This window comes from Hakea prostrata, chromosome 5 (genome assembly GCF_041222555.1).
Source record: "Hakea prostrata isolate BN-2017 chromosome 5, UWA_Hpros_2, whole genome shotgun sequence".
In the NCBI taxonomy this organism is placed as follows: Eukaryota; Viridiplantae; Streptophyta; class Magnoliopsida; order Proteales; family Proteaceae; genus Hakea; species Hakea prostrata.
This window is the reverse complement of record NC_142604.1, coordinates 7,745,274-7,769,171: the sequence shown is the minus strand read 5'-3', so window position 1 is coordinate 7,769,171 and position 23,898 is coordinate 7,745,274. Positions and strand designations below refer to the sequence as shown.

Here is a 23,898-nt window from a genome sequence, read left to right as displayed (position 1 = left end):
AGAGTAGTTTAGAAGGCTACACATATGCATACTCTTTAAATTGGACATCATTTGAATAATGAATTGAAGCTAATGAAGAGTCTTTGAGCTAATTATCAAAAACTTTAGAGCTGGCTGAGCTCTCAAATCTGTTTAAAGGCTCTTTTCTAGGTTACCCATTGCTTACTCCTCTAGCCCTGGTTCTTCACTTGCTGGGTGACTTCTTTCCAATGTTCTTTGTATCCTCCTTCACATGATCCTAAAATACACTTTCTGCTCTTCTCTGTAGCACAAATATCGATTTCATAATTCTGGCAAATATCTTGCTAGATATTATCTCCAAGAACCAAAATCTGGTAACTGGATATTTCTTGAACAATCTCAGTTGTTACCACAAATCTGATCATCCACACCAGCTATATTACCTCAAGTTTGTAAATATGATTTGAAAAAATGATCCTCGTTGTAGTCCATTCTCAAAGATTCCTTTCTAGAAACTTAAAGCGACAACTCAGCCTTATCCCAATTAAATGGGGTTAAGTCCTTTTTAGAACCTTGAACGGCATCATGGGGTATCAGAATCAGAAGCAAGTCCTGATTCCGTTAAGTCATCATACATAAGCAAAAAATCCAAAAATGTGATCAACTTTGTGAAGTTGTTGAACACCACTAAATGGCTTCAAAAGAAGCAAAATATGCTAGAAGGAAATGGGAAATCAAAGAAGATCTTCTACCCTATGATAACAATTCTCAACTAATCCCAGATGAGCAACAATCCATGGTAGAAGACCAAGTTAAGTGAACAACACGCTGATTGAGATTGATGGGATTAAAAAAATGTTCCAATTAAAGACATAGAGCCAGGTTCAAATCACCACAAGCCAGTTATTGTCTCACTACATAACCTTGTTGAATCACCATAACACTATCATCACTGCATCACCACGAGGCCTCAAGAAGCAAAAGCTCATAAAAATTAAAGATTCTGGGCTGCTGCCCAACAAATTCTTTATGTATAAAAAAACTCTATGTTCTTGACCGGAGTTTCCAGCTCAACCAAAGCCTCCCTTCTCCATCTCGCTGGTTTCTCTCTTGGTTCCCTCCCCATCATCTACCTTGCCTCCCCTTGATCCCTGGCAGCCTCACAAACCACCATTCTTTCCCTATGCTTGACCAAATCCGCAAAAAGCGTCAACTCTGGAAAGGCAAACTTCTCTCCTTTGCAGGTAGGGCTGTTCTGATCCAATCAGTTTTACAGTGAAGCTTCTCTCCAAGGTCGGTCCATTTACTCAGTCACTATTCTTAAAGAAACAATTAGGACCATGGAGTCCCTACTGTGTGCCTTCCTCTGGAAAGGCCAAGAATCTCCCCATTAGTGGGCCTCTGTTTGCCTCCCCAAATCCAAAGGTGGCCTCTGTTTGGACTATCTCCCTCCCCTCCAACCCTTCCTCGATCCGAAGCTCCTCCTCCTTAGATCTCTTGCTCTTTCTACCACCTTTATTCAGGCTGGGGATGGCTCTCCCATCTCCTTCTGGTTAGATCCTTGGCATCCTTTACTCCCTTCTAGAGCGTTATGAAGTTTATTTAAATTGAAATTCTGAATCCGCTTTGTTCTCTGATTTTATCTCTAGGAATACTTAGGTCTTGTTTCCCCCTTCCCTCGAGTCTCATTCAAGCTTGGTCCAACCTTCCCTACCTCCACCCCTCCTCTCGTGACCAGACCATTTGGCTCCCTTCCCCCTCTAGCTCTTTCACCACCTCCTCTGCATGGAATCTTTTCTATTTTCTAGTCTTTAGGTCACCTAGCACCCTCTGGTTTGATTCAAGGGCCACATTCCCCACCACTCCTTTACTTTCAAGAGAACCTTTAACAATTGCCTCCCCACCCAATCTTTCCTCACTTATAAATACCTCTCAGTTAGCCCCAATTGCATTCTTTATTGGAATGGCCTTAAACTCATAACCATCTCTTCTTTTCTTGCCCTTTCTCCGGCTTTTTTTGAAAAGCCAAAGCCTCCATCTGGCCCCACTCTAAACATTCATTTGGCTTTCGAAGGGATTGGTCCTGGATATTGAGATCCTTCCATGGTAGCTCTATGTGTGTATGTGGTCGTACACTGGTGTTCAATGCTACAATTTCTCACTTATGGTGGGAACAGAACTGTAGGGGATGAACTTCCAAGTCCAAATCTTTGGACACGATTTGGAAGGCCATCTGCATTAATGTATCTACTAGATTCCAGATGCTCCCCCCCCCCCCAAAAAAAAAAAGTCTTGGACACCCCCAATGAACATATTAATTGTTGTTATATGTGGGTTTAGTTGTTGGCTAGTTGTTTGTAATCCTCCTTGGGCTGCCCTAGCTCTAGGCTCTGTTGTTCCTGCAACCTAGGCTCTCCCCCCAGATTCTTCTCTCGTACTTTCTCTCTTCCCCCTTAGGGCTTTGGTAATAGAATTCTTTGTTCATAAAAAAATAAAAATTAAATTAAAATGATACAACGTAGCATATAAGAAGGCCCTTCTTGATTATCTCCACAACTAAGTGAGCAAGCACACAAGGGGGTGGGTAAATCAGGGTGACACTTGGACGCCAAGGCAATACCAAAGCACCTGGATGCCTAGGCAATGCCTTGACAATTATGGGTCTTACTTATAGCTCATATAGGAATAAACCATCCTAAAACAAACAAAACAAAAAACTAAGTAACCATCCCAAGATCGGAGGAATAAGTTGGTAGACTACTGGTCTTTCAAGTTTAGAACTAAGCCATCTCTTCTAAATCAGACCAGATCTGGAGAGATCTTTTTCTCCTTTGGCATCTCCTAGGTACCATTGATCATAGAACCAGAACTCACAAGAAATCTCGCTTTCTAGTGTAGCAAGACAAAACCAAAGGTAAAATTTAAGAAAAAAAACTTAGTCAAGTCAATATATTGGTTCAACCAAGGTCTCAAACCAATTTTGTCTATCCTAAGTGAATGGGGATGGCTACATGGATCCTTGACTTTCAATCAGATCCATTCATGCCATGCTAGATACAACAGCAATGCCATGCATTTTTTTTTTCACCGCTTCTCCTAAGGTTATATCACGTCTAACCTTTCTCTCTTACTTCCTTCAATCTGGACTCCTCCGTATAGGACCTTTAAAGGCTTTTGCTAGACTTGTTTGTGCCACCACAAACAACTTTCTCATAGCTTAGCATTTATCTGAGCTACTTGTAAACTAGCTCAAATATGATCATTCCTTAACCCACCCAAGTTTTACCAATCATTCTTCTCAACATCCACACTTCCACTACACTGAGTTTATTTACACAATGCTTCTTAACAATGCAACCTTCTACACCATAGAGCATGTTGGTAACAATGGTCCTATAAAATTTTCCTTTGAGTTTTAAAGGAATTTGCCAATCACACAAGACCCTAGACGTACCTCTCCACTTTGTCCCTCCTACTTTAATTCTTTGGAAAACATCACTCCATACAACGACAATAATAAAAAGCCTTAACCCAAGTAAATGGGATTTGCTAGAGGGGTATTCACCTTCCAATCAGCTCTATTTGAGGCATACTAGATAAATGCCTAAGCCATGCATATACTTTCCCACCACTTCTTTTAAGGTTATTTTAGGTTTGACCCTACACCTAATTCTTCTAATTCCTTCTGTCTAAATTAAATGGTTCTCCACACAAGGGCATTTAAAGGCCTCCATTGAGAGTGACTGTGCCACCTCAATCAACTTCGTTGCAGCTTTTCATTTATTAGAGCTACTCCAAGTCCAGCTCTATTATGATCATTCCTTATTTTATCCTTTCTAGTTTGCCACTCATCCATCTTAGCATCCTCATATCTAACACATTGAGTTTATCTACATGATGTTTTTTAACAGCCCAACAATCTACACGATACATCCTAGCTAGTCGTACGATGGCCCTATAGACCCTAGAATCTTTAAAGGACTACATTACAATACCCCAAACACACCTCTCCAGCTCATCCACCCCATTTTAATGGGAAAATCATCCTCCATATCATCTCTTTTATTTATAATGAGCTAAGGTACCTAAAATAATCACTTTCTAGAATCTCCTTCTCATCAAATCTCACCACCTCATCATTCATCCAATCATAACTAGACTTGCACACTAGATATTCCACCTTTGTTATATGCAGCTTAAAGCCTTTTGACTCAAAAGTTGCTCTCCATGATTCTAACTCGCTATTAATCCCTGCTTATGTCTCAACTCTCATCTACCAAACAATATCATCATTAAAAAGCGTACACCAAGGAACCTCGTCTTGAATGTCTTTGGTTGAATCACCCATTATAAGTATGAATAAATATAGCCTTAAAGCTGATCCTTGATGTAGCCCAACTGTAATTGGGAATTCACTACCTTCTATGACAAGAAATCCATGCACTGCGATTATAAGAATTATTTCAACAAGGTGAACTTGAGATGAAATTCCTCTGAGAAAGAAACCTTCCATCTATCAAACTCCAAAAAGGCAGATGGTACCATGGTGGGAGATCTTGCGAGATCTCACGAGATATCTCGCTATTTTGACATAGCGAGACAAGAGGAGAGGCAAGATCTGTGAGATGGGAGATCTCGCCACATCTCGCCAAGATCTCGCCATATCTCGCCAAGATCTCGCCTCTCTCTCGCTGCAACCATCAAAAATTGCCAGAAACTTGATTTTTTGTCGGAATTTGTTAGGGGTTCAACTTCTAAACATCTTTAAGACATCAAATTATCATCATTCAAGCCTATTTCAACTAGATCTACAACAAAGGTAAGATTTTCCCCCAAATTTGAATTTTTTTCAAATAGAATATTCTACAATGGGTGTGTGAGTTTAGTGTAAATATATGTTGATCCACAAGCGTTGATCTAACTTTTATGGAAACCAATTTAATGTGACATACTATAGTGATGAGTTGACTTGGGAGTCATATGTGGCCACCGTTCAGAATCAGTTGATGCAGAATGCTGAGTGATACTCTTGCTGTCTTGTAGTCTTGTAATCTTATTACTCACATACTCTTGTGATTGTGATTGTGAACTTATGGATTATGATTTATGACTTACTAAACATCTAAAACTTCTTATGGTTGTAAAATTTTGAAGCCATTTAAGTTCTTTGATAGTTTGACGTGTAATGTATTTAATACTTTATAGTTGATAACATGAATTACTTGATATCTCTACATTTCGGTTTTACACATAGGGTTGACTTAGAAGACGTAATTAGGGTTATTTTCTCACTAATTCTAAGGCCACCAATGTGTTCAAAAGGCCTTAAATAGACTAAATACCAAATTTTAGCCCCATCGGGGCCCTAAAACCCACCGAGATGGGTCACCAAGATTAAGCCAAAATTTTGGTAGATCTCGACCGAGATCTCTCTATTTTGGAGTGGCAAGATCTCGCTCTCCCACCATGGATGGTACATTACTTTGACAATAAGTAGACTAGGATGACACTGTTGGATTTACACAACTTTGTTTTGATAATTAACAATTTATTAGTGAGGAAAATAAACATTTCCTACAAGTTTCACAATACAAAGTCAAACTACAACATATATGGCAGCAGCATTTTTTTAACAATTGAACCATGGCTTCAGAAAGATGATATCACAGATTCACGTAGTAATCTAAGTGACACATACTTGCTTTAGAACTAGCTCTATTTCAGAACATAGTAAGCATTATCACCAGACTTCATTCATAAATGTGTTGCACATTGAGAAAGGCGTCCCACCCAAATGGATTTTCTTACTTGTGAACTAGAAGAAACATTTCTCAAGTAAGAAACATGGAGACCAACAAATGAGAAATTACCTTAGGAATATGTTTTAGAATAGGCTTTGCTGAGGCACCTGAAAGTACAAGAAAATATGGTAAGCCTCCCCAGAAAAACCGTGTCCCCTGTAGAAACTTCGTGAAAGGTCAAAGAAACAATCAATCACTGAAGGCAGTCGGTAAATTATCTTCTCAGACCAGTCAATTGTTTTGGATTAAACAGACTTTTTGAATAAAAAAATTATATATATTCATTTACCAGAGGTAAAGGATGGCCCTCCAGGTATATAAGCAGAAGCTGGAACATAGAAGGTATCAGGTTAGTGAGCATAAAGCAAAAACATAAAATAAAATAAAAATAATATAGAAAGTGAAAATTCTTAAAAACACAATGACAAAGGATCCTCTTTAGTCACCCGACAGTCAAGCATATTCCACAATACAGTATTACTTACAGCCAGTGAAGGGATCACGGAAAGATGTATCAAGTTGAAAGTCCCTCTGCCCAGTATTTTGCAGAATAAACTCAACAATTTGTTGACGGTAAGAAAGAGGAAGACCCTCCTTGAGAAGCCACTTGTCAGCCGTTGCATAAGGATTATCTGAAAATAGCTCACTGTTTGTATAATCATTTCATAGGTTGATGAGCACATTAAGTGATCTAAACTGTACAACAAATCTCAATGAATACCAGAATGTGCGATCTAGTATAAATCAATCACAAAATCTCACGTGATCAACTCAAGACATTTTTTCCCACATGACTTCACAAAACAACAGTAGCATCGACCCATTGACAATATGAAAATAAACAAAATGATGTGGTTAGTACCATTACTTTGTTAATTGATGTCACATGCCCAATACTCATATTCACACAGAGCACCATATTAGAGTATCCAATGAGACATGTTTCCGAAAGATGACATCTGAAAACTTTCTTCAATTTTTCTCCAAATAAAAATAGAGTGCACAAGGGACATGGATCAGTGATTATAATACATACATTATTCTACATAATTACAAGAGTACCATCATCCTTGCCCTTTGTGTTGCATGATGCTTGAATTGGGGCGCCATGAACATGGACGGTCCGACCATCGTGTTAAGAGTACCCGATCAAGATAAACTTCTAGCATCTGCCAACTTCCTAGAAAGGATAAGTCAGGTAAAAGACTCTTTCTAGAGTTACTTTCCTAACACAACTCTTCTTAGAGTTATATTCAGAGTCTAACTCTGATATCTAAAGCTATATAAGCACCTTAGGCAGGCTTTATGTAGTAAGTATTCCTAGTCAGGTTTCGTGACCAACATCCCACATCAGTTCTACATGCTGCCTTCTTCAGCTTAGTTAATAGAATACTAACTACTCTGAACAAAAATAAAGAATAAAAGTTGCATAGATAATTTCCTTAGAAATCCACTTTTGGCAATGTGATCTAAGATCTATTATAAAGCACATGAGAAAAGCTTTTTTGACTAGATCTATTAGTTATCAGGTAGTCAACAATTCAAATTCTCATATCAACTACAATATATGGAAATAAACTCACAAAGGTATATCCTCTTCAAAACCACACATTTAGACACCTTACTATTTTAGAGGAAAAAAGGAGCAGGATATTAAAAGGTACAGTCAACTTCCAGACAGACTGCTTGGAGATTGATAGAGTTCCAGCTGAGTATCATAAGTTTATCTTGGCTCTGGATAGGTTTGCAATTTAGTCTGTACTGAAGTTGAATAAGTCAGTTGAATAAAGGGTAAATTTCATGTAACACCCTTTTTAGAATATAATGCCCCACTCCAGTTTTACGAAAACATCAACCACACACTAATAGGCCAAATCTAAGAGAGTCAACTTAAAGAAGCATGAGAAAAATATAAAATGACCTATTTAACCCCTCTTATATCATTTCATAGCCCATCTTAGTTGACAATACCTTACCCCATCCTTGCCGTTGTCTTCTTCTGACTCATTTTTTCGACTACTTTCTTGCTTTGGTTCAGCTGATAAGGGGTCAAATGCAGTTCATTTATGCAATTCCTGAAGCCTTGCAACACCGGAAACTACCAGGGTCAATAGAGTGCTTTGGCCGAACGGTTGTGATAACGACCTTGGTGAGTTGTTCCACTGCATTTCAAAACTTTATCTGGGAAATGATTGCTGTTGGGTCACTGGAATGTCATAGATGTTTGTAATGGCTTTTGGGTGGTTTTGCAGTGATCACAGCCAGTTGCTACAGGGTGGAACTATAGGCACCAATCAGCAGTGTCTGGGGTTGCTGGCCTTGATTGGTTCCAATAAACTCACAGAGGAAGCATGACAAACCACTTGATGCTGCTCAGCTTCATCAAGGGGAGGTTCTCCTTGCTAGGAAAGCTTATAAGAGGTAACATGCAGAGGGGAGGTCTTATGGGTTGTTCACAGGTCCTGGTGGATAATCTTGGCTTCTCGTGCTATTCAGATTCCAGTTATAATCAGTAGATATGCACCACAATGGATCCTCTTTTTATGCACTCAATTGGTTGAAGCTGTCAAGGATTTCCATGAAGGATGAGAAGCCTGGAATGGATCTGATCCAGCATAGTGGCTTCACTTATGTGCAACACAATGACCATGACCTGACAACGAAGCAGGCAATCATGATGACAAAGGGGGCCAATCAACAACAGTGGATCACCCCAGATGTATGAATATCAAGGCATGTAGGTTTTTCTTCAAAGGAAAAAAAAACACTTTGATGAATCTTAATTTAGTTTTGATGGGCTATGGTAAAGATATTGAACGATGCATGGATTTGGTGGCTTGTTAAGATATCTCTAGTTCTCAAAAAAGCCAAGGTGATCTTTCATCATTCTGTAAGTTCTTTTTTGGGTGCAGAGTAAATGTTTTTCATTCTTATTCTTCCACTCCCCCCCTTCTCAGGGGTGGTTTTGGGAGGCGCGCAGGGGGGGGATGGGGGGATGCAGTGCATCCTTCTTTTCATCTCTGAGCTTAGTAAGGGAACCGTAATTTATGTTAGAGCAATGGAACAAAATCTCAACCCCCCCCCCCAGACAAGATGGAGAGTCAAATTTTTTCTACTGAAATTTTGACTCGAGATTTCAGCATCTCGAGTAATCTAGGTAAAATCTCAACTGGAATTTCGATAGGATGCCCTTTAAGCAGAATCTCCTTCAAATCAAAGGTATTTGTTGACAAAAACACCAACAAACACATGGAAGCAATGGATTGAATATTGGCAAGAGGGATACCAAATCGACTAGGTATTGACGTGCCCCATCTTTTATTGATGATGGTAACTCATTGGTAGCACCGGTAGAGCAGAGTGGATCATATTTCAACCCATACGGACAATTGATTAGGATGGGCTGTCAGAAGACGGTACATCTGTTTCACCCATTTCAGTGCAACTTCAGTGGAGCTCAAGGTCTGAGCTCAATTGGGCACCCACCAAAACCCAATCTCAAAATCTGGGCTTATATTGATTCAGTCCCACTGTTTCAGATATCTCTGAAGAACATTTTAAGACTTGGGGAAAGATGAAATGATTGAGCTTAGGACAAAATCATCCAATACAAGAGAAGGGAAGACCTCTGATCAGCCTTGGACCATAATCATGGTTGTAAAGAGGTAGACATTGGGGAATTGAAGGTGATACTCGTAGGATCAAAACATAAGGTTCTATTGGTTTCAGAATCATAAAGCCAGAGAGAGGTAGAAGCATTGGTGTCCCAAGAGGAAGACAACCCTTCTCAATCCTTTAAATGACATGGGGCTTTTGGTCAATAAGGGTAAAAGGTTAAACTCACCCTTTGACAAGGCAGTTTAGGGATTAAATGAAATATAACCTATGATGCCACCACTTAACTGCAATCTGCAATCTGACTACTAGAGTAGATTAAATGATATTTAAGAATAGGAATGAGGGTAGTATATGATATTTTCAATAAGAAGAAGGATGACATTATATTATTTTATCTAAACTGGGGGTTACATGAAGTTTACCTATAATAAAACAAACCAGATCAAGATTTCACTTTTGTGGCATGTGGCCAAATAATGGTTCTCTTTCCTCCCTCTTACCCATAAGCCTCTTGAAGATAACCCAAGGAACAGATAAATTGTTGTTACCTGGGGTTTAGACGCTCTCTTTTATACCCCTACCCCCCCCCCCCTCCAAAAGGCTGGTTCCCCCTTCTTTCCCCCTGCATTTTCTTTCCCTTCGGGGTGTTTACAATATATTTTTTGTTCACCCAAGAAATGGTTCTCTTCCCTAGTGGCCCTAAATATCATATACCATAAAGTCAAGAATATCATGGTCAACATCCAAGATCAAGAGCTGAAAAACAATTTGCTGCCAATTAAGAAACTCCAAAATCAAAAGATCCTCTAAAGATGCTACAGAAGGGTGCACCCAACTTCAAAATGAAAGCATTCAGAGGACAACATCAAGCTTGTCATGACTAAAGATATTAGCTGTGTCAGATATTTTGAGGTGGGAAACAGGATTAATGTTGACTGTCTTAGGAAATGTTTGTAAATCTGAGACGAGTTCCTCATTAATGTTCCAAACTTCAGCTATGATGTCTTCTTTGTTGAACCATTTGACTGTAAAATAGAATTTCCTTTTTTCCTTCTATCATTTTAGACAAAGCCTAAAGGGATCTTTTTAACCAAAAACCAATTGTAAAACTAAATCTGACTGTAGCCAGGAACCTAGTCCTAGACTATGGGTTAGTCACACAGTAAATCACCTAAAGAGGGAATATTCTGTTCTGCTTAGCCACCTCAACCACTAACAGGGCACCTCAATCAGTCTTTTAAGAAAAACTAAGGCAATGATCTAACCATCAAAAGCAAAAACAACACGCACTGAGCAATATTCCTTCAAATAAGCCCTACACAGAAACTAGAGCATATTGTCAACACTCTTAACATGCTTTGCAGTTTTCATATCCCTTCAAAAAGGTACAAATGTTTAATTATAGAAAGCTATGTGGATAGAGTATCCCAAGAATAAGAGTGGGGCTGTAAGCATGCCAATAGAAAGGTAGCTTTAGTGGATCCATACTCATTAAATTTTAATATCTGAATATTAGATCAGAGATCAAATATCGAATGAGTGCACGAGCCTTGGCACAGCAGTTAATTTGCACTACTACAACCTATGGGTTCTGGTTGTGGGTTCAAAACCTTAAAACTGCATTGTATTTGCCCCTCCCAGACACCGCAGTAGCTGGATCTCATGTGTAAATGCTCTTTTATATCACAAAATCCAAGGCCCTAACATTATTTTACCTAATTCCATGGGACTGTGAGCCCCACAATCACAACACCAGGCCATTCGAGGACATCCATGGAAAGCCAATTAATCTAAGGTGAGTGGCCCCAAGCAGATAGAAGGATCTGAACACAGAACACCTGTCAATTAGACCAATGCCCATGCCAACTCTGCTACCCCATGGGTTTATTAAGAGAAACTTAAAAATAAATAAATAAATAAAATGCCTATGTTAATGTCAAGCTCTACTTAAGTACTTGCAAAGTTGCAATAGTGTTTTTACTTGATTCAAACACACACATTAAGGCATAAAAATATCAGAAATCCCTCAATCCTACTGCACTAAAAATTACACACAAAATATATTGATCAGATCGGATATTTATGGGATTGAACATAGGCATATCCTTATCATCAATAATTGGACCTGTCAAAGAAATGAAATGTCGATATCTGCCAAATAGTTACGCCCAACATGAGAATTTCAATGCTATTTACCACTATTGCACAACAACTGCTTGATACATTTAGTATACCTGATCTGTTGTAAGGCAATTTACGTATAGGCTCACCATCTCCAATGGCAACGTCAAACACTGTCACAGTATTATCACACACTATAAGATAGCCACAATGAATTCAAACAGATTATAAGGTGATCTTGTCACATTACTTCCAGATAAATGTATGCTTACCATAATCATACTGCACCCCATCAAGAACTGCAGATTTCATGCTACTGCTGTCTTCAGGACCATCAACAACCTCTCCGATCTAAACATGGACATTTCTCACATAAATATCGATTCAAATACAGAAACCAGAAAAAGGAGAATTAACTGGAAACATATAAGCGCAATGGAACTTATTTATCCAATCACATTGAAGTAAAAGCACAGAAATTCAGGAAACAAGAAGAAAACAGGGAATACAGTTATTTAGGTTTCAGGTTTGCAGGTTTGAAGTTTCTTCTCTCGGAATGTGAAAGCATCGGAAACTGGTGCAAGGCTGTGGCAGTAATGTGGCCAAAAGTAACAGTGAGGCTTTTGTGCCTAAGTGGAGTCTTCTTCATGGATTTCTGTTCTCCATGTTAGTCCAGTTTGGAGGTTATGTATAACTTTTCAATACTTCAAATTTGTGATCACTGAATAAAAATGAAAAAAGACATTCACTATCATTAAGGACAAGCAGAGATCAAAATAAGTTGACAAAACTGATTTTCCAGAAATCAGGTAGTTTGACAATACTCCGAATATTTACCAAAATAGTTTACAATTGAAGCTTATTCGTAGTTCATTTGTCAAGAAAAATAAGGTCAATGGAAACAAGACAAAACCAAAAGTGTGTACACAAATGACAAACATATTAGAGAAATGCCTAAAGGAGTACTATATGTCTTGATCACAATAATTAGAATGAACTTGGTCAAACAAGACATTAGTGCAATCTGGTCAGATCCTACTCTGTCCTTCTCAGTTATGTTTTTAAATAATAAAACATCAGGTGAAATAAAATTGATTGTCGTGTAATATGTTTTTTTTTTTGGGATGAATAAAGAAATATATTAAAGGACAACACGCCAAGAATACAAGGGGAGAATAATGGGGGGTGGGGAAACATGACTCTCACGTGGGAAGCTAAAGGAAGAGGTGAGATTCCAGGAACTAACAATTAGCCTATTCCTTGGAGAGTCGATCACCAGGGGGGGGAGAAGAGAGGAGTCTAGAAGAGACCTCAAAACAAGTATCCTTCCAAATCATATCAAGGGAATGGGATTTGCAAGACCAACGCCTAAGATTTCACTCCCACCATAAGTGGTGGATAACCACACCAAACAATAGCTTACCAACTTGATCGCAAGGAGAGGACCCTAGGAAGGCTCTCAAGCACCAAGCCCAATCTCGAGCAAAGCCATAAGAGTGCCTCAACCTAGGCCAAATGGAGGCAATGGCTTTCTCCCAAAGAGATCGGGAGAAGGGGCATAAAAATAAAAGGTGATCAAGGTCTTCGGGGCAATTCCAACAGAGGATGTAGTTAGGGATAGCAGGGATGTGACGGCTTATGAGGAATGATTGGGTAGGCAGGGCTAGGTTAAGGGCTCTCCAAAGGGTAAGAGAATGACGGGGAATGTGACATTTAAACCAAACTAGGGGGGCCCAAGGAGCTGGGTGTAATATGTTAAGATGCATCTTGTTGTCGATTACAGTTTTGAGCAATTCAAATTCGAGTGTACAAAAATTTGACTACAAAAAGTAACAACAAAATATGCTCACACAGAAATCAAGCACAAAGAAGAGTAGTTCCTTCTGATAATAATCAAAAAGCACTCAATTTTGCATGTTTAAATGCATTAAAAGTTCCATATTTATATGAAGTAGGAAAAGATTCCATCATAGAAAATTAGATAAAGACTGTACTTTATCCCATTTCTGTTCTTTCAAATTCCACGAGTAAGCCACACCATTGTCTCCTTCTCTTACGATTTTTGTTTGCCCATCACTGGTCCCTGTTCCCAGAAAAAAGAATTCCATTAAAAAAACACCAAAGAATTTGAAAAAGAAAGAAGCACATAGCTCGAAGCTATCTCTCACAACAAAAATACAGTGAAACCTGGTCCCCCCTCAAAGATGGGAGTAAATTCACTTATCACTGACCAATACATATTAGTGTGGCGATACCAAACTATTAACTATTCAGGATTACAATATCCAAATAATACTTCAAAACCCATTAAACCCATTACAATTTCACAAATATATCACTATATCAGACTAAAACATACACACACATAAAAGTTTCATTAAATTAGTCCATGAAAACAAACCTGGAACTTGCAAAGTCTCTAGACCAGGTAACTCATCCAATTTCAATCCACCAACCTTTTTCCTGAAGTAGAAAACAAGATCACAGACATGCATATTAGGAACTACGAAAAAGGAAGAACAATATAAACAGCCAATAGATTATTTTCCCGAAACCAGAGAATGCCATATATATTTGAATCATGTCAAGAATATAACAAATCTTCAAAGCCATAAACTCAAATGAAATTGAACTAGAAAAGGAAAATCTTTTACAATTAACAAGAACAGGGTTTGGTGTACGTTATGCTCCCCTGCAGAATTAATCACCAGAAAAGAGTCAAGCAAGCACAATGAACAGAGAAAGAAAGCAAATGATGGCAGGGGGGGGGGAAAGGGGGGGGTTTCACAGCCTTCCAGACCTTCAGAGTTCAGGCATAGGTAGAAAATAAGAAGAAGAATAAATTTAGTTTTTGGAGCTTTTCTGGTACCCCATTTTTTGACTCATAAGAAGGAATAACAACGTTATGGAGAAAAGAAACTCTGGTGTCACTGTAGGTGGGTCATCCAGCAATGGATGCAATGTTCACAAACATTAAATTGGGGAAGGACCTCTGCATCCTCTCAAAATAACACACGTTTTGACATTTACAAAGACATGAATTAAACACTGATCATTCAATTAAGTGTTCATTAACCAAGCAACAAACAGAAGTCAAAGAATATGAAGCCTTTGAAGTGAAGTACAAGGAATGAAACCTTTGAAGATCTGATGCGAACCAGGATCTAGGATTTGATTGATTGATGCAAAGCCCTAGATCCAGGTCCCCCCACAGGATCCTCTTCAAGAGAATCAGAAGTCAATCAAGGTTTTCAACACCCTACACTTGAAGGAATTAGGCTGGTTATTGGGTTTTAGGGTTATCTTTGCCTATTTTTGAAAAGATTTGCGAAGGTTTGCTTACCTACCTACTGTATTGCAAGAGGAACAATTGCGGGATGCTCCCTAAGACTACAGAGGGTGGATGTAACCTTGGATAGGCCGAACCACCATAAATTGATTGTCTCTCTATTTTGTTTTTTAATTTGATGTAACCCCCAAAATCCCAAACAGAGGGCCAGTTATAGGATCAATCAAACTGAATTCAGCAGTAAATTTAGGGTTCCTTGAACCCTGTGGTTGGGGCTTGTAGGGTCTGTTTAGGGTTTTAGGCTGGTAGGGATGATCTAATAGATTCGGCTATGGCTGGGTGGTCTGGGGTTGTAGAAAACTGAATCAGAATTAGGTTATTTTCACATTCAGATTCAATCTCTTAATTCTAGGGTTTAGGAAAATTTGTGTTTTCCAATTCTAGGGTTTCTAGAGAATGGCTAGGGTTAGGAGGTCGAAGGTAGAGGAGGCTAAGAGGATGATGAATCCAAAAGGGAAAGGGGATTCGGGTGAGGGGTTTGAGAGATCTAGGTGATAGGAGATTAGGGTTTCTACTGTTTTGGGGAAGAAGATGAAGTGAAGAATTTTAGGGTTTGGGTGGGCAAATAGGGTGAGGGATGGGAGTCAAAGACCCGGTAGAAGATGGGAAACATGATTCCTAAATGGGGTGGCAGTTGGGGGAGGGAATTGAGAGTTAAGAAGTTCAGGGTTCGGGGGAGGGAATAGGGCTGCAACAAGGGAGAAAAGGAGGGCAAAGGGAAAGGTGCCAAGGGATAAGGTAGGGGAAGGAAGGGGAGGTTTCGATTTAGGGCTGTGATGGGTAATAGGGGTTGGGGCATTGGGGAATAGAGCAATTAGGGTTAGGGGAAAGGAGAAGGGATGCCACATGCTAGGGGAGGGGGAAAAGAGAAGGGGGGAAGTTGTAACTTCTTCACACAAACGTCCCCCAAATCCTCTCCTTCTAGGTTACCTTGACGTATTATATATCAGAGGAAGCCAAGATCAGCAAATGAAGTGGAGATGAGTAGAACTACTACTTTGTTATCGGGTGATGTACTTGATTCTGCGACTCCAAGTCTATGGAGCCTTGTCTTCTGGATTCTGACTTCTGTAATGTTGATGACTCATTAGCTTGTCTTTTCAGTTTCTCGTTAGAAATTCAATTGTTTATTATCCACACGCACAAACAAAAGATTGTGTACCAACTACAAACAGACCAGCTTAAGTAAAGATTAGGTATAGACATCTCAATTGCCATGTAACTCTAGGATCCAATTCATATACCTTGCGGTGTCATGAACAACCCCCTCTCCCAACTCCCCCCCCCCCCCCCAAAAAAAAAAAAGAACCAAACGTCCATTGCAACCTAAAAAATAAATGAGTGTTAAATCACAAATTCCCTACCCATCAATTGTCCAATCTCAAGCACTTCATGTGGAAACTATTTATTTCTCTCGACTTGTCATCAACAAATAATGCTCATGTCTATTTACTTGTTCATGATTAAGTACATGCCAAGAGACTTTTGGTGCTGCCACAGGCAAATTGAGGTCCCTGATTATTGTTTTTTAGCCATGCACAGTGGAAGCCTTATTTTGCACTTGCTCATCTCTTGCAAGTGAATAAAACATGAACCATAATAGTACAGAAAGATGTTGATTTTCCAGCAGAAACAGAACCCGACAAACCGGAGAAATTGAAACAGAAGATGAAATACTCTAAAAAGCAACTAACATGCAAGACTATATGTCACTGCCAGAGGCAAACCTGCTACACTTGTACTCCGAAAGTCGGGAAGCATAAGCCTCAAGCTCTACAGAATCAGCAATCCTTTCATCATGTAATGTCCAAATCCGTACAATTCCATCTGAGCACGCTGTCACAATGTCTCCATTTTTCAAAAATTTCACATCCCAGATGCAGCCAGGGTGCTCAATACTTTGAACACAAATTCCATCTGCAAAACACAAGATTCCATACATAGAGAATACTGTGACTGAATCAAAAGTAACATTGACCAGAAAAATATTTTATGAGGGAGAGAGGTAGGAAGTACACAACAGAACAAACAGAAAATTAATCCATCTCCCACCTAATTGAGCTGGTGGGGGGAAGAACTATAGAAAGACCAAATCCAGTAATCCACCCTCACCACCAAAATAAAGACAACTCCAACCAGAGCACCAGGCCATAAATAACACACAGCAACAAACCAGCAGAAAACCAAATGTCAGTGAGAAAAACAAAAGACATATTGGCAACCAATACCCTTGAAGCAGAAAGCATTTGTTTTCTCCATTCTTCGAGATTCCATTTTTCTAAAGGCTACCATTTTCTTAATTGAACTTACTTACCTCCTCCATATTCAATGATACAAGAATGAAATTCTTGCAATAAGAATATCATAACATCTAATTATAGATAATGAAAGGAACACAACACAAGGGATTATATAAACTATCTGATTCACATAATTGAATAAATGGTTACTATCAGATACACATAATTGAATAAATGGTTCACAGGACTTTAATGAAGTGAATCGTTCGAAGATCTTCATAATCAACTGAATGGTAGTGTCGTATGGTTCCCTTGACAAACAAGCAACGATAAAGATTTTGGAGCTGACCAAGGTTAATACCAGTCAGAACCAGAACTACTAGCAACCTAGTGTCTTCTGGGTAAAACTTACCATGTGATTGGTAGGTCAACACTGGTCTATAGTATCGAAACTACTGAAACTAGGTATACTGAAATTGGTTAAAATTGGCCAAAACTTGGTCAATTACTCAACAAAACTATCAGAACTTAACAAACTCAATTGAAACTTGTCAAAGTTAGTATCTTTTCAAACTCCAACAAGTTTCATTGCAATTACCTAGAACGAGATTTGATACTGTATAGAATCCCAGAACCTGTTACCTGTGACTGGTAAAAAGCAAAGGAAAAGATGGAAGGAGGAAGAAGGGAAACAGAACAAGAAAAGAGAAAGGAGATGGCTGTTGTCTTGGGAGTCTAGGCATAGTCACAAACTTATGTTGAGACTCCCACTTAATTCAATATATAGTAAGCCATAACCCTATGAAGGGCATTAAAGGAAATACATCATAAATAAGAATGTTTTTCACCACAGCGTCCTGAACTCCTTAGTCGATAACTTCTAAGAGTTTTCATCCACACAAGATAACAAAAAAATGCATAGGCTCCACAAACTAGCATGGAAGGTGAAGCCATAACAATTATAATTGCTGGCAACACTATGAAACCCATTTTGAATCCCTAACATAAACCCAATAAAGCCTCCTTCCAATATGCCAGCACAATCTCGCCAAAGTTGTCCTCTAATATAATCTTTTCTTACAGGACCTTGAATTTGTTGACCGGAAACCAAGACCACATAGGTTAACAAAATGTAAGTAAAAAAGAAGCACAAGCTATTTGCAGAGAATTCAACAAGAACTCACCCAAAGCACTGGAACACTTGGTTGCATCGACAGTTCAATACTACATTCAACATGGTTCACCTCAAGTCTAGGAGAACCCAAGACCAAGAGGTAGAACATCATACATCTTGAACCACATAAAGTGGGAAAAAGAATTATTTGAAAGCCACCCTCCCCAACTAAAACTTAGGATACATTAAATATTTGCAGACGCACAATTATTAAGGAATCAGTCAATAGTACAAATGAAAAATTAAAGAAGTAATCAACCTATGATTTGCCAGAAGAAACACAAACCTTTCCATATCTTAGCAAAACGATCTTCACTGCCACTAACAATCAGCCCAGAAACATGCACGTCGACAGAATAGACAATCGAAGTATGGCCAACCATCTCCATCAAAACCTCACCTGTAAGTGCCCACAGCCTGATCGATCTGTCATTGAACAAGCAGTACAAGGAATCAGGAGCATAAAACATAAAGAAATTAATGATTTCCCAGTTAAGAAGGGAACAAGACACAAAATAAACAGTAAACAAGATAGAAAGTATACCTGACCAAAAAGAAGGCATAAAAGAAAGAGAAATCTAATCCACAAATGGAGCTCCATCAAAAAAACAAAAAAAAGAGAGGAAAAATATCATGGAAAGACATAAGAATCTCTCCTAATAGAGAAACTATATTTACCAATCTGTCCCTTTTGATCGAGATCTAATTGATGCATGGAGATTTGAATAGAAAGATAAAACAAATTTGTAGCTACTCAGTTGACTATAAATAATTGTGTTTTACGCTTGTGTAACTCAAAACTACAAAGATTGTTCTCCATTACAACATTTGCCTACCCACTTTAATGGCACCAGAAAAACATCTTCTTAGGGCTAACATACCCTTGAACAACAAATGATATTTCAAATTTTTTTCCTTCCTTCTATCCATAGAATGAAAGAATGTAGTCCATAGAACCTTAATTCCCAAAATCAGAAGTTAAGGTCCAATAGGATGCTGACAGACCTAGAGTATGGTAACTATTTGAGAAAATACAGAATTTAATAACAGAATATAAATGTCAATAGGAAATTGCAATGATTTGATAGGAAGTATTAGAAAATATAATCAGAATTTAGCTGCAAGTTGCAACATTACAGGAAATCAGAATATCAAACAACCAGAATAGAAAGTATCATATGTAATACCAGAGAAACAGATGTGATACCAAAAGTAAACTGCAGGACAACTTTAAAAGAAGTCAGGATACCATATCTGAAGCAGACTTTATGAAGATCACTGGAAGACAGAATAGCAGGTAAAAAGATAGGAAGGAATGGTCTGATCTATAAAAACATTAAACTGAGAATAGTTTTCATATCTGTTAAATTACTGGGTAGTGGGAACTGGGAACAAACTGAGAAGAGTTTTCAAATCTGTTAGCTCACTCGCTAACTGTAAAAACACTATAACAGTACAAAAAACAATAACAAGTCTTTTCCCAACTAAATGGGGTTGGCAACATGGATCATTGCCTTCCAAATTCCAATTGGCTTTATTTGAGGCTATACTAGATACAAGGCCCAAGCAACGCATATCCTTTTTCACCACTTCTCTTAAGGTTATCTTAGGTCTGCACCTAGTTCTTCTAATTCCTTCGATTTGGATTAAATGCTTCTCCACAGGCATTTAAAGGCCTCCATAAACGTGGCCATGGCACCTCCATCGACTTTGTCGTAACTTATCATTTATTGGAGCTACTCCAAGTCCAACCTAACTCCCCTTCTTGAATCTTCATATTCTAAAACCCTAGCCACTAAAAACCAAGGATAAGCTTTTGGTGCAATCAAGGCTTCGACCAGCCATAAGACCTGGTATTTTTTTTGGGCGAAACTCAAAAAGTGATTGGCCTGTTAAAACTGGCTGAAACAACCGAAACTGGTTGAAACTAGTCGGAACTACCAAAATCTGAAAGTTGAAACATGATATATTTTTCAAAACTCAGTATCCGTGGGGGGAATATATCAAAAATGTCCAAACTATTGTTGAAACTGTCAAAAGACTCAAAACATGGTAATTTTTCAAACTCTCTTAGGGCCAATCTGGTTACTTGAGTCTCAAGATTTCAAATTTATGAAGTCATGGTTCCTAAAATTAACTGTTTGGCTAGCCTAAATCTTTGGAATTAAATATGCAAAATCATCCTTAAAAAACATCTATGGAGTCATGGTTCAAATGTTTGACGCTTTTACAGTAGGGGTGAAATCTCTGGATTTCACCTCATACCCATAAACAGATTCACGCTTTTAGTGTAAAAAGGTGAATCCCTAGATTTCATGAATCCAGGGAACCAAATGGGTATAAATCTCCCATTTGTGAATCCAGAGATTTCAAATCTCTGGATTCATGTAACCAAAATGGCCCTTAAGGTTTAATCTCAGTTACATGCAAAACCGAGACTTGTTTCCATGTTGCAAGCCTTCCAGAGCCTTATTTCACCATTATAAACCCTTCATATTCAGGATACAGCCTCCTCCACATAAACCTCTACACCTGATCCATCTTGCAGCCTATTTTTTCCATTAAAACCCTAGAATCCATCAACTCTACCCTAGGGAAAACCCTAATAATCTGCAAAGCACATCAAGATACTCTCAAATTCGGATTGCATACAGCCATTAGCCCATCATCAACTTAATTCAAACCTCTCCCCATATAAAAACCTTAAACCCTAGTTTCATCCAAGGAATTTTTCACCAAAAATAAAAATAACTTTAATTTGCTGAAAATTTAAAATTCAGCATCCAACACACTTCCGCGTAACCATAAACCTTCATTGATTGCTTCCCTCCATCTACTTGACTAAACCTAGTTATCAAGCCCAAAAAATAACCTAATCCTAGACTCAAATGGATCCCACACCCTGTTTTCACCTACCCCAACTTGGCTGATTCATAACAAATCCTATTTTATTGGATCTTGGTTTTTATCCCATTCAACCTGGGCTTACATCATTAAGCCTCTAACAGATATTTATAAACTGAACAGAAAAGTCAAATAGAAAAGAATTCTGAACTATCTTAAACACTGCAATCATTGGCTGATGTTGGATATTCTTTATTTGAATCAAATAGCTAATAAATAGAAGACCCAACTGACCATGACAGTTTCTTCTAAACAGAACTGACTATAGTTCTCACAATGTCTAGGCAAGCATTGAAAGGGACCGGAGCAAGGCAACACCAACAAGTAGCCTTGCCTACATAACAGCACATTGGACCCATCCAATGTACCTCAAATATAGGCCCTAATTAAGAGACCCATTGCCATGGTTCCAGGTCTCAAGAGATCTCGGTTTTTCATGGCCTTGAGTCAAGAATCAAGATTAGGTGCGAACCACAGCAATACCAAAACTCGACCGAGATCTCGGTTCAACCGGGATCTTGGTCCAAAAACACACCTACTTCACACAATCCTGGTCGACTCGAGATGAGACTCTCTCAGTGCTCTTGGTCTCCTCTCAATGCAGCAGCTTCCTCCATCGGTTTTTGCCGGATTATTGGCGGAAACTTGCTGGATTTTGACCTACAACACTTCTAAAGAGTCCTCCGCTCAGCCACAACCCTTACCTTGATTGATTTCATTTCACCTTGTTCCTATGATGCTTATACTGTATTCACGAGACTGATGATGTTGTATTGTTCTATTGAGTACAGAACTACTGATATGGAAGGAATTCTAAACAATAAGTTATTTGATGTATCTTATCACTTGGTCTTCATTTATATCAATTATTGGTCATGTATTTCGTGTTTTATAAGATTGCATGCTCATTCCTTCAGCATTTTGGTTTCAAACTTAGGGTCGAGTTGGAACTCGTATATAGGCTTGTTGTTTCACAAATCTAAGGCCACCAATGTATTTAAAAGGCCTAAAATAGGCCAAATACCAAGTTGACAAGTTTAACCCAACCTAACCCTTAAAACCCCCGAGTTCACTTGAGTTGGCCCCAATTTTTACCATACCGTGGCCGAGATCCTGTGTGATCTCAGTTTTCTGGCTGACCGAGATTCTTACCTTGCTAACTACATCATCAACAAAGCCCAAAAGAGAGGGGGGGGGAGCTCAAAGCCCATAAATGCATTCATGTGTCAACAGAAAGTCTTCCTAGGACCAATGGAGCAACATTAACAACATCATAATTCATAATATCACTCTCTTGAGCTCCAAAGCGAAACATAAAATCAAGATAGTGGTAACAATGAACAATAATCAATATAGATCTAAGAAAATTTACTAGGGTTTCATTAATCTAGACTGAGCTGAAAGAGCCACTTATACTTGCAGATAGCAAAGAAGTTCATGTCTAATTATTCAACTAGATTGAGGACCTGAGGTTCCTTACAAAGTATTCAAGTTCATTGCAAGAATCCTATTTCATTCCAACAATTTGTCATAATTTCCCATCATGCCATGTCATTTCTAGATTTGAAATGGGACCATGTATTATCGTTTCAACTTTTACTAAGTACTAACATCAGGAGGAATTTACTGCAGTATATTTCATCAAACCCATAGTTTCAGAAATATTCAACACTAAGCTTGATATAGCCTATGCAAAAGCTTCTTCAAACAGTTTTCCATCACATGCCATTAAGATTTATCTAGTGAAGGATGCTGAGATACCTAATGCTCCAATAAATCCTAAAACAATGCATGGAAGTGATAAACAGGCAATGTTTCAAATGAAAAGAAACAAAGCTCAAGTCATCAAACTGAGGTCTTTTAAACAAGAAATGAGGAAAGACTTCAAATTTTTTGCAGTCACATGAAATAACAATTCTATATTAATTTTTATTCTTTAAGAAGAGCAACATCACACCAAGAAAGGGTCTGTCATACTTTCAGTAATGATCAGAACAGGTGATAACCAAATAGCAATCAGTCCCCAAGCACACAAACAGAAATCATTACAATTGTTAAGCAGACTGGCAATGTTACAAAAAACAAAGCAAAGAGAACTAACTTACCCATCATGTGATGCAGACAGAATTCCTAAACCAGGCATCACAGCTAAACCTCGAACAGTATCTGTAATGGCATTATCAAATGGCATGAAATGGAAAGCCTAGAGTATAACTCAATAACTGACACAAGAAAATGGAAAATGCAACTTCTTTTTAAGAAATAAAAATTCCCAGCAGTTAATGATAAAATTCATGACACTAATATTAGAAGCCCATTCTTTTTTCCTTGAAGCAGCAAAGCAAGCACTCAAGAACCTTGATTCCTTGACAACGCAATCAAAAGCTACTAGAGAGCTAATTCTATAGTCAAAAATGGAAAAGAATGATCCACTCAATATGAACCTGCTTTTTTCTTTTCTTTATTTCATTCAAACACATATACATGCAGCCCAAAATTTTGTCATGATGTTTCAATCACACAACACAGGAAGGTCACAAAATGTTCCAAATCAATGGAAAGGAGTAGTGAGACTATTTGAACCTACACACCGGAATCCCAGGGTATACTGTCAGCAGCAACCCCCATTCTGCAGCAGCCCCTAAAGTTGGTTGCTAAATACCATGTTTTGCAGATCAATCCATCCTTTCAATGGTGATGTGATTTTGGTAGTAGCCCATAAAGTTATTT

At 38.4% G+C, this 23,898-nt stretch overlaps 1 protein-coding gene across 3 annotated transcripts in view; it reads right to left on the bottom strand.

Moving 5' to 3' along the window:
- Window positions 1-23,898, bottom strand: part of LOC149014806 (transducin family protein / WD-40 repeat family protein) — a 73,677-nt gene that overhangs the window by 22,753 nt on the left and 27,026 nt on the right. For all 3 annotated transcript variants that reach the window (XM_089155439.1, XM_089155437.1, XM_089155438.1), the window contains exons 5-14: window positions 23,274-23,334; window positions 18,551-18,690; window positions 16,578-16,767; window positions 13,903-13,964; window positions 13,496-13,584; window positions 11,774-11,852; window positions 11,615-11,674; window positions 6,248-6,394; window positions 6,052-6,090; window positions 5,832-5,869 (exon numbers count right to left, since the gene is read on the bottom strand). In XM_089155439.1, the coding sequence (XP_089011565.1) occupies window positions 5,832-5,869; window positions 6,052-6,090; window positions 6,248-6,394; window positions 11,615-11,674; window positions 11,774-11,852; window positions 13,496-13,584; window positions 13,903-13,964; window positions 16,578-16,767; window positions 18,551-18,690; window positions 23,274-23,334 (905 nt within the window). The remainder of the gene's footprint in view (window positions 1-5,831; window positions 5,870-6,051; window positions 6,091-6,247; window positions 6,395-11,614; window positions 11,675-11,773; window positions 11,853-13,495; window positions 13,585-13,902; window positions 13,965-16,577; window positions 16,768-18,550; window positions 18,691-23,273; window positions 23,335-23,898) is intronic.